The 18,815-nt window shown below is 44.3% G+C and overlaps 1 protein-coding gene across 1 annotated transcript; it reads left to right on the top strand.

Annotated features, from left to right (window-relative positions):
* Positions 1-293: 293 nt before the first annotated feature.
* Positions 294-2,158, top strand: LOC148014644 (putative FAD-linked oxidoreductase ARB_02478). Its single transcript, XM_087666997.1, has one exon. The coding sequence runs from the start codon at positions 437-439 to the stop codon at positions 1,922-1,924; it is 1,488 nt and encodes a 495-aa protein (XP_087523123.1). The 5' UTR covers positions 294-436; the 3' UTR covers positions 1,925-2,158.
* The last annotated feature ends 16,657 nt before the right edge of the window (positions 2,159-18,815 follow it).

The following is an 18,815-nucleotide window of genomic DNA, read 5'->3' as shown; positions in this document are numbered from 1 at the left end:
TCGGGCCTTTCGCTCTCACTAACATTCAAGACCCAGTCATCCAGATTTATTATAATTCATGAGGCCTAAAAGACGCTAGCAGTTGCGCTAATTCTTGCAGACACCAGACAGAAGTTTGCTCTGCTTCATATCCACGATGTCGATCACACGCTGTTACATGCAGTTGATCCATTTCATTCTACTACTATGCGTCTGTGCGGGGTTGGTAGAATATTGCTCGAGTGAAGAGTATATAAAGTATTGCCTTCCTGGTTCCAGTTGCTGGCCTAGCCTTACTGCCTGGAATGAGCTGAATGTGTCGGTGGGAGGCCGCTTGCTTGCCCCCTCCCCGCCTGCTTCTCCTTGCCACGATGGCCCTAAAAGGAGCCCGGAAGCCTGTCAGGAGGCGTACGATAAATGGCAGAACCCTTTCTGGCGAAGCGACCAGGCCGGCGCCATGCAAAGTCCCAACTGGGAATGGGATAGAAACAAGGGTTGCCCGCTCACCACCGATCCCTCCACGCCATGCTACCAAGGATCCGTGCCTGTGTACGCCGTGGAGGCGCTGCACGCCTCTCACGTGCAGAGAGCCATCAGGTTCGCTGCTCGCTATCGTGTGCGGCTCAGCATCAAGACCACCGGCCACGACTACTCAGGACGGAGCACAGCTGCTGGCTCTCTGGGCATATGGCTACATCGTCTCCAACAAATTACCTTCCATGATTCCTTCAGTCCTGACGGGTGTACTGTCGACGCCGAAAATGGCACTACTTGTGCAGCCGGGGGAACTCCCGCAGTGACGGCCGAGGTGGGAGTTCAGTGGAAAGACCTGTACGCGGCTGTCGATGCCAGACAGAGGATCGTCGTGGGAGCCGCAGCTGACACTGTGAGCACGGGAGGGGGTTATCTCCAAGGAGGTGGCCATAGCACTCTCTCTCCTATGCTGGGGCTGTGCGCAGACAACGTTCTGGAGCTCAAGGTGGTGACTGCGGACGGGCAGGTACGCACAGCCAATACACATCAGAACGCGGACCTCTTCTGGGCCTTGAGAGGCGGCGGGGGCGGCACCTTCGGCGTCGTGATATCTGCCACGCACAGGACTTATCCTCCCCTGTCCAGCGTGGCTTCTGTCTTATACGTAGCTGAAGCGCAAGACCGAAACAGCTTCCGTGGCCTCGTGACGGAATCTGTTAAGCTGCAGGCGGTACTTTCTGACGCGGGCGACTGGGCGGGCTATTTATCCGTCCTACAGATCCAGTCTAAGCTGGTGCTGGCGATGGTGTATGCCCTCCCCAATGGCGATGCCGAGTCGGCAGAGAGGGCCTTCCATCCGATAGCGACCTATGTAAGGCAGAGCGGGGGGAAGGTGGTCATGGTGAGACAGATTATCCGGGAATACTCGACGTTCCTCGAGCTCCACAGATACCTGCTCTGCGTGGTCAATCCTGGCGTGTGCTCCGACCCCGCAGGCAACAACACCCTCCTCTCTTCCCGCCTGTTCCCCAAAGCCGTGCTGACTCAGCGACCGTCCGACGTGGCGGACGCGTTCCTGAGAATACTGTCAACGGGGGCGATTCTCTCCGTCAACGGCATGCTCGTGGCCGGCAGAGCTGTCGCCCCGGGTGATGTGGACGGTAGCGCAGTAAACCCGGCATGGCGAGAAGCCCTGTGGCACGTCGTCATCGCTGCCGGGTGGGAAGACAATGCCACGCTGGCGGAGAGGGCCGACAAGGCGCGGTTGGTGACGGAGATGAACGGGCTGTACTTGCGCCGCCTGACGCCGGGGTCCGGGTGCTACCTGAACGAGGCTGACCCCAACGAGCCCGACTGGCAGCAGTCCTTCTTCGGCGATCACTACCTCGAGCTCCTGCGCATCAAACGCCAAGTTGATCCTCATGGCCTCTTCTACTGCAGAACATGTGTAGGGAGTGACATGCCCTTGTAACGCTACTGATTGGGGTTACAAGGGTACACTCTTCACTACATACTGGTTATACGTACAATAATACTCTGGTCTCGTGCCATAACTGCAATTTCTGAGAGTGGACTCAGTGGAGCTACTCGTGGAGTTGCTGCCGATTCGGTACGTCTAGACAACAACAGGGTGAAGTTACGTTGTGTGTCCGTCTACTTGTTGTAATATAATATAGTGTTTATGTACCTTTTCTCTTTAAAGGAAGACGGCAATCTGTATTGTACAAAAAAGGAAAGGGTAGCACATTTCTAAAACTTTTCATAAAAAGAATACAAAACAGATCTAGTATCCGTATCTTAGGCATATGTGGAAGACTTTGAGCTATTTTGATTTGAGATTATACAAAGCTCTCGGTTACAGTTCATTTATTATTTCATTCTTCATTTTGGGGACATGCGAAGACTTTGTCGTAGTAGGCCCCTTGGGCCTCTCGAAGGTGGATCAAAGATCTCCCTTGCTCTCTTGGTTTTTAAGGTTCTTGCGTTCCCAGCATCCTCTTCTTTGGTTTCTTTTGTTGCAGCTGCTTCATCCATTTTCTTTGCGGGTAAAGGGGCCAATAGATTGTCATCTAACAATCCTCCATTATAATTTTTTAATCCAAGTGAGTTGCATAGATGTTTTTTAATGGTCAAACTATTTATATTTTATAGAGCTTAAAGAAAAAATATTAGGATATTTTGATATTTTTATCAAGTAGCCTTAGTTACAAATGAAAGGTTCATAAAAGATGGACAGTGAGGGGCCAATAGAGTGACACTCGAGGATGCATTACTCTAGGGTTTTACAAAATCTAAAATATAAAATTTTTTATATGACTCAATTGTTTGACTTAAGTTAAGCTCATTTGTAATTTTAAAAAATTCATATTATATTGTTAAGTGGCTAAAAAAGCCACATCTTTCTTTTAAAATTGTCACTCAATTGGGGTGGGGTGTGTTTTCCTTTTGGAGGGCACTACTTTTTTGGCCCCTTTACCCTACCTCTACCTTTGGCATGGCTTCATAGCATTCACTTGAAACAAAAATCAAGTGTTAAAAGAGTATATGGGATCAATATTTGCCTATTCAAATATTGCTATATTTCTGCATGTCCACACAAGCCAAATTTATATGCTTCTAAGCTAGTTCTAGATGATTTGAGGGATTCCATAAATCTCTTGTATAGTGGCAATTTTTTCCAAGATAGGGTGGTTGGGTGAAATGGAAGAATCAAGACCTGCAAAAAATTTTAGACCTTGTGCCATAACCACAATGTTTGAGTTTGGAGCTACTCAAGGAGTTGTTCCCAATCCTCCTTTATTCCCCCTTGACCCTCCCTTGTGAACAAGATGGATGTTTGGGTTGTGAAGGAAGAGAGAGAGGATCTTGTATGTACAAGTCTAAGGTGATGCTATTGTGGGATGACCTAGGCTAAGTGCACTAGAGTGCAAGTGTGTGTAAGTGTAGTGCACTAATGGAGTCTATAGTGCACTATGGTCTGCCCTAAGCTGCAAGGTGAGTACAAGGGTATGTAGTCATCGTTGTGCAAGTGCAAGAGATGCTTTGGGTGTGCACTAAGGTACAACATGCATGTGCACAAGAATGGGGTGCGTGCACAGTTGAAGGTGCAAGTGCATAGGAATGTACACCAATGTACATGGGAGTGTAAGTACAAGTGCTTGTGTACTAGAGCGCACAAAGTCTGCACACAAGTGCATACGAGCACAAGGGTGTACACTAGCTCACACAAGCATATATAAAGGTAAGGATCTATGTCACTACAAGGATTTGAGCTAGTAGCGACACCGATTAGTGACGGCGGATAGCGGCGTTGCTATGGGCGTCGCTATTGGCATCGCTATTTGCGTCGCTATTTGCGACGCAAATAGCGACGCCGCAGGGAAAAAAAGCGCGGCCGAAACCAGAGCGCCGTTTTCATTTTCTTTTCTTCGCCTTTTGAGAGCGAGAGCGAGGGAGAGAGCGAAGGCTTTGTGAGAGAAGAAGAGGAAGAGACTTGCTACCGCCGCCGCCGCCGTTGTTCGTGAAGGAGAGGATGAGCCCTCGTTGCAAAGAGAAGCCGCCCACGCTCACCATATCTCATTGGTGAGTCTCTCTCTCTCTTTCTTTTGTTTGTTGAAGGTTTAAATCGTTCTCTTTTGCTTGTTTAGGAGAGGAAATGAAAGAGGAGAGGGAGAGGGAGAGAGAGGGAGAGAAAGAGAGGGAGAGGGAGAGGGAGAGGGAGAGGGAGAGAAAGAGAGGGAGAGTGCATTCTCTCTCTCTCTCTCCCTTTTGCTTGTTTAATGTTTAAATTACTTTCTTTTTTGCTTGTTGAAGAGAGGAAACGAGAGAGTAAGAGAGAAAGAGAGGGAGAGGGAGAGGGAGAGGGAGAGGGAGAGGGAGAGGGAGAGGGAAAGAAAGAGAAAGAGAAAGAGAAAGAGAAATAGAGGGAGAGGGAGAGGGAGGGGAAGGAAATAAGAGGGAGAGAAAGAGAAAGAGAGGGAGAAGGAGGGGGAGAGTGCATTCTCTCTCTCCCTCTCCCTTTTGCTTGTTTAATGTTTGAATCACTTTATTTTTTGCTTGTTTAGGAGAGGAAATAAGAGAGAAAGAGAGCGAGAGGGAGAGGAAGGGGAAGGAAATGAGAGAGGGATAGAAAGAGAAAGAGAGGGAGAGTGCATTGTATCTCTCCCTCTCCCTTTTGCTTGGAGGATGTTTAAATCACTTTATTTTTTGCTTGTTTAGGAAATGAGAGAGAAAGAGAGATAGAGAGGGAGAGGGAGAAAAAGAGAAAGAGAGGGAGAGGGAGAGGGAGAGGGAGAGGGAGGGGAAGGAAACGAGAGGGAGAGGGAGAGAAAGAGAACGAGAGGGAGAGGGAGGGGAAGGAAAAGAGAGATAGAGAGGGAGAGGGAGAAAAAGAGAAAGAGAGGGAGAGGGAGAGGGAGAGGGAGAGGGAGAGGGAGAGGGAGGGGAAGGAAATGAGAGAGGGAGAGAAAGAGAACGAGAGGGAGAGAAAGAGAATGAGAGGGAGAGGGAGAGGGTGAGAGAAAGAGAGAAAGAGAGGGAGAGGGAGAGGGAGAGAGAAAGAGAGAAAGAGAGGGAGAGGGAGAGGGAGAGGAAGAGGGAGGGGAAGGAAATGAGAGAGGGAGAGAAAGAGAACGAGAGGGAGAGAAAGAGAACGAGAGGGAGAGGGAGAGGGTGAGAGAAAGAGAGAAAGAGAGGGAGAGGGAGAGAAAGAGAGGGAGAGGGAGGGGAAGGAAATTTAAGATAATAGACTTATTGATAATAGTATGTAATGTGCTTTGCCATGGGCCACGTACTTCATCAAAATAAACCCAAAATTATTGTTATAGAAGAAGAAACCCTTAAATTGAGTATAGGATAATTTCTCTCAGGTCTTATGACTATGAGTAGAATTGATTGAAATAAATTTTATTACTATAGTTATAAAATTTCATAGATGGCGCGCATTAATTTTAAAATGGATTACTTATACTCAAAGCCGAGATATAACAAATAATTATCTACCGGGACAAACAAATCGTTGAGCATGATACAAGGCCGAGATATAACATTGGAAAATCTCTCGACTACTATATACAATGCAAGGTTTATGGTCAACTTGTAACTTGACATACATCTCCTACATCTCCATAAAGCTATCCATTTAAGCCTCGTTTGCTGTAATGTAGATAAGATGGCAAACGAAGAAGGTCTTATTGTTCAAGATCGCGAGACGCATCTTAATCAGCGTGTCCCATGTCCTTGCTCTCAATGCAAGTTGGCAATTAGACGAAAACGCCGATTGTCTATAGAACACGTACGACGATTTGGCGAGTTTCAATCTGAGATAATTGATCAGGCGATTGCGGATTTTCAGCAAACGGTAATTTGAAGTTAGCATTTTTCATGCATTGTACTCTCAACCTAATTGAAAACCATACACAATAATATTGGGTCTTGTTGGCAAATTTTCTATCCAGGGGGGTGATGTCTCGACCCAAGGGGGAGTGCACCCTTTGCGGCCAATTACAAGAGTTCGTGGACGTGCGATGGATGGATTGCAGGAGCCAATCGACCACTCGCAAGGCCCATCTATACCGGCAATGCCAGAGGAGACAGACAACCTTCCCGACTTGCCTATAATCTTGGAGCCTGAGATGGAGGCAATGATTGATGCATTGATTCCCATGGATATTGAGACATCTGACCCGCTTAGAGAGGAAGCATCCATACCATTATATGATGGGTGCCGAGTATCTTGGTTGAAGACATTGCTTGCACTCTTAAGTGTGCAAGCAAAATACGGTTGGAGCGATACGAGTGTGACTGAGTTATTTAGGTACCTTGCACATAGACTTCATTGTTTTTTTTAAAAACAGTATTATTGCAAACATTTGTGTTTTTTCAAGGTGTTTTATGATTTTTTTCAGGTTATTGAAATATCATATATTGCCACCTGCAAACACCATGCCTGAGTCTCGTGATGATGCACGACATGTTTTACGGAAGCTTGGCATGGACTACTGTTGAGATATCGAGCTCCACTCGTGATACGCCAGGGTGACCGTTGTGCATTTATGTCACCGACGTGTCAGTTGCAGATGCGGTTGGTACACCGCCCATGAATAATAGCTACATGATAGCTATCCTTATCTACTCTAGTTCGTGGCTCAGTTAGTATGCCACCTTAGTTAGTTGAGTTTGGTTTGAGACCCATATAGAGGGTTCTTCTATTTCTTTGTACTTGAGTTCTTTTGGCTTACACAACTAAGAAGAGGAAAACTGTTTTCAGCCTCCACCCTTGTGTGTCTTCCCCCATTGTGCAAGCAAGAAAGCTTCAAGCAAGACTCCTTCCTTCTCTCCCACAATCTTGACATGGTATCAGAGCCTTGTTCCTGGTAAGGAGCTCAAGAAAGCAAGCCAAGCTCGTGGTGTTCTGGTAAGAGGAGCAGTGTTGCTTTCATTTTCTATTTTGGGAGCAGATCTCTGCAGGTAGCACAGCCGAAAATTGCAGGAGTGCATTGTCTCAGGTTGAGACGCCCTTCGCGCTGAAGCAAGAGGGCAGTATATGCTGCGGGAAAGAGCTTTAGCTCTTGGTGACCCTGTTTTTTTGATTTGAGCCCATTTCGGGGCCTGTTTTGGAGGCGGAAGTTTTCTGCACGCACTCAGGAAAAAGCCCTGTTTTATGCTGTGCGACCACTGTTCTGCAGGTCGGTGAAAAGTTACCACAGAAATTGCATCGTATGCTTGTGCGCAGAGACATTGGGAGTTACAGAATCATCCTTGGTTTCTGTTTATGCAAAATCGTCACTAGGAAGTGACTGTGTGGTCAAATACCACTTTCGCCAGTTTTGCAGATTTGCCCTTGTGAGACTGAAGCTGTGTTCTTTGCAGTGACAGAACTTTTTGCAGTATTCTGTAATGGCGTCTGATTCTCTCTCACAGATTGTCACTGAAAAGCTTGACAAGAACAACTTCCAAGCATGGAAGTTTAGAATGACGAATTTCCTTATGGGAAAAGGATATTGGGAATTTGTTGCAGGAAATGAAGAAGAACCAGTTCTTCCTGATGTTCCCAATCAACAGCAAATGCAGGCATTCAAAGCATGGCATGAGAGAGCCAGGAAAGTTATGTACTGGCTGTCTGACAGTATTTCAGACTCTATGATTGTGCATATTCAGGATGCAAGTACGCCAAAGGAGGCATGGGATACTTTGTAAGTTTACAGTGAGCAGAGATGTTGTTTTTGATGAGATGAGTAGCTGGTATAAACCAGTAAATGTGATTGATGATGTAGATGCACAAAATGGTAATGCTGCACAGAATTCACAGCAGCAGTCACAAAATATTAGTGGACCTGGAGCGTCCTCTAGCAGTGGTTCACATTCTTCGCCATGGACAGGCAGATTGAGATCAGGAGAATCTTCTCAAAGTAATGCAGATAGTGGTATGCAGGTATCACGAAAAGGAAAAGAGAAGGTTGATCAGCCCATGTTTGATGTGAATGCAGGTCACTCTTATGTGGATGGTGAATCCAGTGGCTCAGAACAGAGCATTGATGATGAGTTGGGTATTCCTTCTATTGTTACACCTGGAGTAAGGAAGAGGTATCCTATGGATAGGCTGAAATATGATGGATTTACAGCCATTCACTATGCATATATGGTCAAAGTGATACAGGAACCAGAACCCACTTCTTTTGAGCAAGCCATGGGAAAAGAAAAATGGGAGAAAGCCATGGATGAAGAAATGGATGCCTTGGAAGCAAATGCTACATGGGAATTGGTACCTTTGCCTAAAGGTAAGAATGCAATTGGCTGTAAGTGGGTTTATAAGGTGAAGCACAATGCAGATGGTTCTGTGAACAGATACAAGGCAAGATTAGTAGTCAAGGGGTATGCACAAACATATGGCATTGACTATGAAGAAACATTCAGTCCGGTTGCAAGGATGGCAACCGTAAGAGCAGTCATTGCTATGGCTGCATCAAAGGAATGGTCTTTACATCAGATGGATGTAAAGAATGCCTTCTTGCATGGTGACTTGCAAGAAGAGGTCTATATGGAGCAGCCACCAGGTTATGTGCATGCTGTTCATCCTGAGTTTGTTTGCAGGTTGAAGAAAGCCTTGTATGGCTTGAAGCAAGCACCTAGAGCATGGTCTGACAAGATAGGACAGTATCTTGTCACTATTGGCTTTCAAATTTCCAAGGCAGATTTCTCACTTTATGTGAGAAAAACAGAGAAAGGTATTATGCTACTTGTCATTTATGTTGATGATTTGATTATGACAGGTGACAGTGATGAAGATATCCTTCATGTGAAAATGCTATTGAAGCAGAAGTTTGAGATGAAGGATTTGGGAGAGCTGCGTTATTTCTTGGGCATTGAGGTGATTAGATCACCAAGTGGGATACAGCTCTTGCAGAGGCAATATGGATTGGACATGCTGTCCAAATATGGGATGACAGGCTGTAAGCCTATTTCAGTTCCTTTGGAGCAGAATGTGAAGCTGAGCACAGATGCAGGTGAGCTTCTAGAAGACCCTACTATGTACAGACGCATAGTAGGAAGTTTGATTTATATGACTATTACCAGGCCAGATTTGAGCTATGTTGTTGGATTGGTAAGTCAGTTTATGCAGGCTCCAAGGAAACCACATTTGGATGCGGCTAGACGCATACTCAGGTATGTGAAGTCCACATTGCAGTATGGACTATTGTATAAGACTGGGGTTCAGATACAGTTGCATGGATACACTGATGCTGATTGGGCTGGTAGTATTTCTGATAGGCGATCTACCAGTGGATATGTGTTCTCTTTTGGGAGTGCTGCAGTCACTTGGAGCAGCAAGAAACAGCCTACAGTTGCCTTGTCGAGCACAGAGGCTGAGTACAGGGGTGCAGCAATGGCTGCATGTGAGGTAGCTTGGTTGCATAAACTACTTTATGATATGCATCAGTCTACAGATGGGCCAGTTGTCATTTATTGTGACAACATGAGTAGTATACACTTGGCAAATAACCCAGTCTATCATGCTAGAACAAAGCACATTGAGGTGCATTATCACTATGTGCGAGAGAGGGTTTTGCTAGGTCTTATTGATCTAGTTTATGTCAGCACAGAGGATCAGGTAGCTGACATATTCACGAAGGCATTGGGCGCAGAGAAGCTGCGCAAGTTCAGAGACCTGCTTGGTGTGCAGGAATTGGGATTGAGCTCGAGGGGGAGTGTTGAGATATCGAGCTCCACTCGTGATACGCCAGGGTGACCGTTGTGCATTTATGTCACCGACGTGTCAGTTGCAGATGCTGTTGGTGCACCGCCCATGAATAATAGCTACATGATAGCTATCCTTATCTACTCTAGTTCGTGGCTCAGTTAGTATGCCACCTTAGTTAGTTGAGTTTGGTTTGAGATCCATATAGAGGGTTCTTCTATTTCTTTGTACTTGAGTTCTTTTGGCTTACACAACTAAGAAGAGGAAAACTGTTTTCAGCCTCCACCCTTGTGTGTCTTCCCCCATTGTGCAAGCAAGAAAGCTTCAAGCGAGACTCCTTCCTTCTCTCCCACAATCTTGACAACTACAATAACATCCATACATGTATCAACGACTACATATTGTTTCGAGATGAATATGAGACTATGGAGACATGTCCAAAGTGTGGTGCTCACAGGTATCGATAGGACTTGCAAGGGCAGACCATCCCTCAAAAAGTTCTCAGACACTTTCCGCTCATCCCCCGCATAAACCACATGTTTCGCACGTCTGCCATGGCAAGCTTGACAACGTGGCATGTGCAGAATAGGTCCACGGATGGAGTTCAACGAATATCAGCAGATTCGCGCGCATGGAGCCACATTGACTCTACCTTCCCAGGCTTTGCGCGAGAGCCAAGGAATCTTCGGCTCGGTCTCGCCATGGATGGTGTGAACCCATTCGGTCTGCGCTCGACTTCTTACAGTGTGTGGCCTATAGTGCTTGTCAACTACAACATTCCTCCATGGCTTTCTACGAAGAAAGGACATCTCATCCTTAGCTTGCTCGTCCCGGGCCGCTACAAAGTAAAATATATGGACGTGTATCCTTGTCCATTAGTCGATGAGCTTAAGATTTTGTGGGAGGAGGGGGTCACGGTGCAAGATATGAGCAGGCGCGATGGTCGGCGGTCAGCCAACATTCGAGCCATTCTCATGTGGACGATGCATGACTTTCCGGGATCGGGAGAGTGCTCAGGTGAGCAGAACTTTGTTCTCGCTGGTAATATCTATATTTTATTTCATTCAATCAAGTATTCACTAGGTCGTGGATCGCCTTGCAGGTCTCGTTACCTCAGGTTATCATGCATGTCCATTGTGTGGGCCACAGTTAGACTCCCGAAGGTCACGAACCATGAAGAAGATGGTATATCAAGGACACGCTGCTTTCTTGCTAGAGGATCATGGACTCAGGGAAGGTTTTCTTGGACGACCTCGAGCACGTATGAACGCTACAAGCTGGTACGAGCTGAAAATGGTAAACCCGGAATCACATCCAAATGGAATGCGACGGTTCTCAGTTTTCTACGAGTTGCCATATTGGACCCACTTACAGGTGAACCACTTGTTGGATCCCATTCATGTTTTCAAAAATGTGGGCAGCTTGCTATGGGACCACATCACAGGAAAGAGAGACACTATAGGGTCACGAATGGATTTAAAGGAGGTAGGTAAGATGGAGGCACTTTGGCCGCAGTCGAGTGCTGAAGGGGGAGTGCAGCTTCCTCGCGCTCCCTGGGTTTTGTCTACCAAAGAAGAGCGCATTGTGAAGCAAGTAATCAAGTCTATCTGCACTCCAACGGGTATGATGCGTTCTCTCAGGTCCGCATTTTCTAAAGATGACCAAAAGTCTGGGCTAAAATCCCATGATTGGCATAAGATATGTTAGATTTGTGAACAGAATGGTTTTTAATTAGCGTGGACATTTTGAAATTTGAAAAGTGACCATTATTCTCAATGCTTTCTCATTTATGGCAGTTTGTCCTACCGATCGCGATCGCGGGATGCCTAACTCCAGAAATTCGCGAGGCCATTTACAAGTTGTCAACTTTGGTGCAATGGATCTCACAGAAAGAGATTAAGACGTCCTCTATTGAATCCGCAAGGCGGGGAGCAGTTGAGACGGTCTGTCTCTTTGAGAAATACCTGCCCACTAGCATGCTCACGATACAAGTTCACCTTCTTGTGCATCTTGTGGACGAAGTGGAGATTGCTGGACCTGTCCATACACGATGGATGTTCTTCTTGGAGCGCTTCATGAAAACCCTGAAAGGCTTTGTGCGACAACAAGCTCATTCGGAAGGTAGCATGGCGGAAGGTTGGTTGGTTTCATAGGCGTTAGTGCATATCTCACAATGGCTACCAAGCATTTTTTATTCCCATGGAGCATGAAGTAAGGTGATGAGATTAGCTACTGACTTAATTTGGAAATTTTCATCAGTACTTTCAATCTCCTTTCAACAAGCCCAAATATTCTTAATCTAATTATTGCTCATTTTTCCTAGTTTCCTAATTCAATAAATATTAACTTTCATGTTGGACTAAGGAGATATCCATCCGAGAAGATACATTTGATATTCTACACCTCCTCACATTGACACTTTTCTTTAGTTATACCTCTCCTTGCAAACTTGTCACCTGTAAGAAATGTACCCATCATAATTGTACAAACAAAGAGCTTGTCCTTCACTGAAACCTTGATCTCTCAAGTTTCCCTTTATAACACCTTGCGTAGCTACTTCTTTGTGAGATTAATTTCCCAAAGCTTCCAGACTATTCCAAGATCATTCATCTTATCCTCACATAGTCTTATGCAAGTTATAAACCAAGGTTACAACTTAGTGCCTCTTGTGCATATATGTTTCTTCTTGATATAGGCTAGAAATATTCATGGAAACTACCTCCTAAGAAAATTTGATAGTAGCAATAGGTCCTAAAACTTCCCACTTGCTCAAATGGGATTATATTCTCATTTTGATCTATTTAGTGGCCCATCATGGATATTCATTTCCTTGCCAAGCATCTCACTTTCCTTTTCAATCAGATGGCTAAAAGAGGATCAAGTGTCTAGGTCCAAAAAACATTCTCTTCACCTCGGTTGTAATCCTCCAAGTTCTAATTTGACTTTCTTGAGGATTACCTTCCAATGTTTCAACATGTTTTTTATCAAGCCTTAAGCTTTTAGCTTCTCAACAACTTAAGAAGCTATTACTCCTTGTAATCGAGTTTCCAATTCATGCAAAAACTTTCATACTAAGCAAATATCTCAAACATAATTTCCACCCATCTAGTAGGCTATTCTAGGCATTTAAAAAGTAACTTTATTCTACTCTTGGCACTTTTCTCTAATACATCCATCAATTTCAGGTAACCCCTTTTTGATGATTTCATCAACTTCATATCAAGATTCAAGAATGATATCTTTCTTTCCCTTTATTTTTTCAATAGAAGAGAGGCCATGAGCAAGCTTAACTTTGAGAGATTTTTATTTCAAAGTAGTAGAGGCATGCCAAACTTTAATATTTACATAATGAAGATGTGAAATATTTTTAACTTCACATGTAGAGGCCATACTATGTTGCTCTAACAATTTATATTCTTTCTTAGTTTATCTAAGATTCATTTGGATTTTATTTCTTCTATCACTTGTTTGTTTTCAAGGTATTCCTCATGCTCTTTGGCCTTTTTTCCACATGCGCGTGAAGATATCCTGCAACTCCTCATCGCTTATCTCTCGACTCATCCTGAAAAGTTCACCTGCATACACAAAAAATGATGTTAGCATAATCAATTTAAATCATACAAATCACGGTAATATAAATCCTAAAAAAATGATCTCACTTAAAATGTATATCTTATGTACTCTTATAAGCAATTAGTCAATGAATTGAGTAAGTGGATGCTCCAAGTATGAAGTATCCTATGGTCCCATGTCAATCTCCGGACACAACTCCGCATATATTGGAAGGTCAATAGACATGTTACCACAAGAGAGTCCACCTCGATCTCAAAGAATCCTTGGACTCTTGTATTTCCTTTATTATTAGCCGATGCTGGCTCCTCTACATGCTCCAAGCTTTTGGTGGCCTCCACCCCTCTATTTGCATATTGTCCTCATCTATGCTCGGAACATCGCTTTGATCATATACTCTCACTCTTCGAGGAGTTGAAAGTATAACATACCATTATCAAGGTTGTCGGGGGTTTGGATAGAAGATTACATGTTCACAAACATGTATAAGAGAGATTAAACTATTGTGACATGTACCATGTCATAATATAATTAACAAACAAATGAGTTCATGCACCTGTTCACAATGGGCCGACAACATCAAGGTGTCGCGCAAATCAGTCCATTTTTTTTCAGAATCTAATTCGAGAAATCCAGATGGACCTCGTCGAACTGTTGCTCCAGCTACTTCAAGTACTACTTTGAACCACTACACATCGAATAGTATCATGGAGAAGCTACGGTAATCCATTGTAACAATACTTTGCAAGTTCCCAAAATACTCCATCTCATCTATAACCATGTTTGGATCCGTTGCTCGTCGTCGGCTCTCCTGCTTGAACCTTGCCATGATACCACAGTCCATTGTGGATCGCATTTTCCCACTCCTCCATTGAGACCTCCGCCCCTTCACGAGACGCTGCGATCAAAGCTCCATGCAACCATCACGTTGACATGAACTGCGGCATCTCCTCCATGCCCTCGGGATATCGAATCAGTCGATGGCGCATACTACGTCGAAATTCAGATCGCGCTTTCTCTCAATCTTGCCTAGTGATCTGAAATCTGGTGAGCCATGTCTCCATAAAGGCCTTATGCAACATACGAAAGAGATTCACCTTCTCCTCCATTGTAGCATCCATTCTTTTTTCTAACCCATTTCCAACCACCACATCTCCGATCAGTCTATCATTGTCCTTCAGTGACCATAGCATTTTGTTGTCTGGATCCACCTTTGGTAGCCATTGTGAAATACGTACTAGCGCCTCAGATACCAACCAACCTTCAGCCATGCTACCTTCTGGCCAAGCTCGTTGTCACACAAAGCCTTTCAGGGTTTTCATGAAGTACTCCAAAAAGAACATCCATCGCGTATGGACAGGTTCAACAAACTCCACTTCATCTACAAGATGCACAAGAAGGTGGATTTGTATCGTGAGCATGCTGGTAGGTAGGTATTTCTCAAAGAGACAGACCGTCTCCACTGCTCCCCGCCTCGCGGATTCAATAGAGGATGTCTTAATCTCCTTCTGTGAGATCCATTGCACCAAAGTTGACAACCTGTAAATGGCCCCGCGTATTTTTGGAGTAAGGCATCCTGTGATCGTGATCGATAGTACAAATTGCCACAAATGAGAAAGCATTATAAACAATGGCTACACTCCAAATAGCAAAATGTGCACGCCAATTACAATCCATTCGTAGTACAAACCTGACATATCTTATGCCAGTCATGGGATTTTAGCCCTGATAATTGGTCGTCTTTAGAAAATGTAGACCTAAGAGAACGCATCATACCCATCGGAGTGTGGATAGACTTGACTACATGCTTCACAATGCGATCTTCTTTAGTGGACAAAACCCAAGGAGTGGGAGGTAGCTGCACGCGACCATTAGCACTCGACTGCGGCCAAAGCGTCTCCATCTTTCCTACCTCCTTCAAATCCATTCGTGCCCCTATAGTGTCTCTCTTTCCTGTGATGCGGTCCCATAGCAAGCTGTCCACATTCTTGAAAATATGCATGGGATCTAGCAAGTGGTTGATCTGTAAGTGGGTCCAATATGGCAACTCATAGAAAACTGAGAACCATCGCATTGCGTTTGTATGTGACTCCGTGTGGACCATTTTCAACTTGTACTAGCTTATGGCATTCATATGTGTTGGAGGTTGTCCAAGAAAACCTTCCCTGAGTTCATGACCCTCTGGCAAGAAAGTGGCGTGTCCTTGATATACCATCTTCTTCATGGTTCATGATCTTTGGGAGTCTAACTGTGGCCCGCATAATGGACATGCATGACCTGAGGTAATCAGACCTGTTCCAACACCTCTATCTAGTGAATACAAACTTAAATGAGATAAAATATAGATATTACCAACGAGAACGGAAGCTATTTACCTGAGCACTCTCTGAATCCCGGAAAGTCATGCATCGTCCACATGAGAATGGCTCCAATATTGGCGGACCGTCGACCATGGCGCTTGCTCATATCTTGCACGGTGATCCCCTCCTCCCACAAAATGTCAAGCTCATCAACTAATGGACGAAGATACACGTCCATATTTTTGACTTTGTAGTGGTTGGGGACGAGTAAGCTAAGGATGAGATATCATTTCTTCGTAGAAAGCCATGGAGGGATATTGTAGTTGACAAGGACTATAGGCCACACACTGTAAGAAGTTGAGCGCAGACCAAATGGGTTCAGGCCATCCATTGTAAGATTGAGCTGAAGATTCCTTGGCTCTCGAGCAAAGGCTAGGAAGGTAGAGTCAATGTGGCTCCATGCGTGTGAATCTGTTGATATTCATTGAACTCCATCTGTGGACCTATTCTGCGCATGCCACGTTGTCAAGCTTGTCATGAGACGGACGTACGAAACATGTGGTTTATCCGGGGGATAGGCGAAAAGTGTTTAAGAACTTTTTGAGGGATGGTTTGTCCTTGCAAGTCCTGTCAATACCTATGAACACCACACTTTGAACATATCTCCATAGTCTCGTATTCTCCTCGAAACAGTATGCAATCGTTGATACATGCATGGATGATATCGTAGTCCATACCAAGCTTTTGTAAAACATGTCGTGCATCATCACAAGACTCAGGCATGGTATTTGTAGGTGGTAATATATGATATTTTAGTAACCTTAAAAAAATCATAAAACACCTTGAAAAAGCATAAATATTTTTAATGATAGTGCCGAAAAGAAATCAACGAAGCATATGTACAAGGTACTTGAACAACTCAGTCACACTCGCATTGCTCCACCCATATTTTGCTTGCACACTTAGGAGTGCAAGTAGTGTCTTCAAGCGAGATACTTGGCACCCATCATATAATGGTATGGATGCTTCCTGTCTAAGCGGATCACAAGTCTCAACATCCATGGGAATCAATGCATCGATCATTGCCTCCATCTCAGGCTCCAAGATTTTAGGTAGGTCTGGAAGGCTACCTATCTCCTCTGGTATTGACAGTATAGATTGGGTAGTACCTTCCAAGTGGTGGATTGGCTCAGGCACTCTATCCATCGCACACCCATGAACTCTTACAATTGGCTGCAAAGGGTGTACTCCTCCTTGGGATGAGACGTCACCTCCTTGGATAGAAAATTTGCCAGCCACATCTAATCTTCTTTTATATGGTATTCAATTAGCTTGCGAGTACAATGCATGATTGATATTAACTTTTCTTACTATTTGCTGAAAATCCAAGATCGCCTGATCAATGATCTTAGATGGAAACTCGCAGAAGCATCATACGTGTTTTATAGACAATCGACGTTTTCGTCTAATTTTCAGCTTGCATTGAGAGCAAGGACATGGGACATGCTGATTAAGATACACCTCGTGATCTTGAATCACAAGACCTTCATCGTTTTCCATTTTGTCTACATTACGACAAACAATTTATTTTTGTTATCATTCTTTTTTTCTTTCTTAAATTGTTTGAGAAAGGATTTCTTCTCTTGTAACTTAGCAAAAATTAACGTATGTAAAGTCTCCACCCACCCACCCATAGATTAACATATATATGTCGGAGTGTTTCGCGTCTCGTTGTGTTGCATCGGACCTCACCACCTCTCTCGCTTTGTCTTTTATCCATTCATTATCTCCTCTCTTTCCATCTCTCTCTCTTTTTCTGTTTCTTTATTATGCTGTATATTTATTCCCTCTCTCTCGTTCCTTCTTATTTTTTCTCTTCCTCCCCCTCTCTCATTTTCTTTAACGATCACGGCTACGACTACAATGAAGACCATGACCCCGACTACAACCACGACCGCGACCATGACCACAACTACGATGACCATGACCACAACTACGACTACGACCACAACCACGACCACGACCACGACTACAACTATGACCACGACTACAACGACCACGACTACGATGATGACCAGGACCATGACTACAACCACGACCATGACCACGACCACGACCACAACCACGACCACGACCATGATGACGACTACGACTACGATGACCACGATCACGACTACCACTACCACTACCACTACCAGTACCACTACCACGACTATGACCACCACATCTACCACTACCACTACCATTACCACGACTATGACCACTATAAGAAACAAGAAAAGATGAAAAAAAAAAAAAACAACAACTACTACTACTACTACAACAATAATAAACAAGAAAAGAAGAAAAAACTACTACTACTACTACTACTACTACTACTACTACAAACAAGAAAACTAAACAACAATAAACAAGAAAAGAACAAAAACTTCTACTACTACAACAACAAACAACAACAATTAATTTCCTTTTCTCTTTTCCTCTCCCTCTCTCATTTTTTTCTCTCTCCTCTCCATCTCTCATTTCCTTTTCTCTCTTTCTCTCCATCTCTCATTTCCTCTCCCTCCCTCACCCTCTCCCTCTCTTTCTCTCTTTCCCTATTATGTTTAGTGTTTTTTCTCTCTTCTCTCCCTCTCTCATTTCCTTTTCTCTCTTCCTCTCCCTCTCTCATTTCCTCTCCCTGCCTCACCCTCACCCTCTCTTTCTCTCTTTCCCTATTAGGTTTAATGTTTTTTTTTCTCTCCTCTTCCTCTCTCATTTTTTTTCTCTCTCATTTCCTTTTCTCTCTTTCTCTCCCTCTCTCGTTTCCTCTCTCTCCCTCACCCTCACCCTCTCTTTCTCTCTTTCTCTATTAGGTTTAATGTTTTTTCTCTCTCCTCTCCGTCTCTCATTTTTTTCTCTCTCCTCCCCCTCTCTCATTTCCTTTTCTCTCTTTATCTCCCTCTCTTGTTTCCTCTCCCTCTCTCACCCTCTCCCTCTCTTTCTCTCTTTCCCTATTAGGTATATGGGTTTTTTCTCTCTTTTTCTCTCTCCTCTTCCTCTCTCATTTCCTTTTCTCTCTTTCTCTCCCTCTCTCGTATACGCTCCCTCCCTCACCCTCACGTTTTCTTTCTCTCTTTCCCTATCAGGTTTAATGTTTTTTCTCTTTTTTTCTCTCTCCTCTCCCTCTCTCATTTTTTTCTCTCTTTCTCTCATTTTTTATCCCTATTTTTTTTCTCTCTTTCTCTCATTTTCTTCTCTCTTTCTCTCCCTCTCTCACCCTATCCCTCTCTTTTTCTCTTTCCCTATTATGTTTA

This window comes from Lygodium microphyllum, chromosome 25 (genome assembly GCF_053477565.2).
Source record: "Lygodium microphyllum isolate KBCC chromosome 25, Lygodium_microphyllum_v1.1.10, whole genome shotgun sequence".
Lineage (NCBI taxonomy): Eukaryota > Viridiplantae > Streptophyta > Polypodiopsida > Schizaeales > Lygodiaceae > Lygodium > Lygodium microphyllum.
The sequence above is the reverse complement of the archived record's forward strand: the minus strand, read 5'-3'. Positions and strand labels throughout refer to the sequence as shown.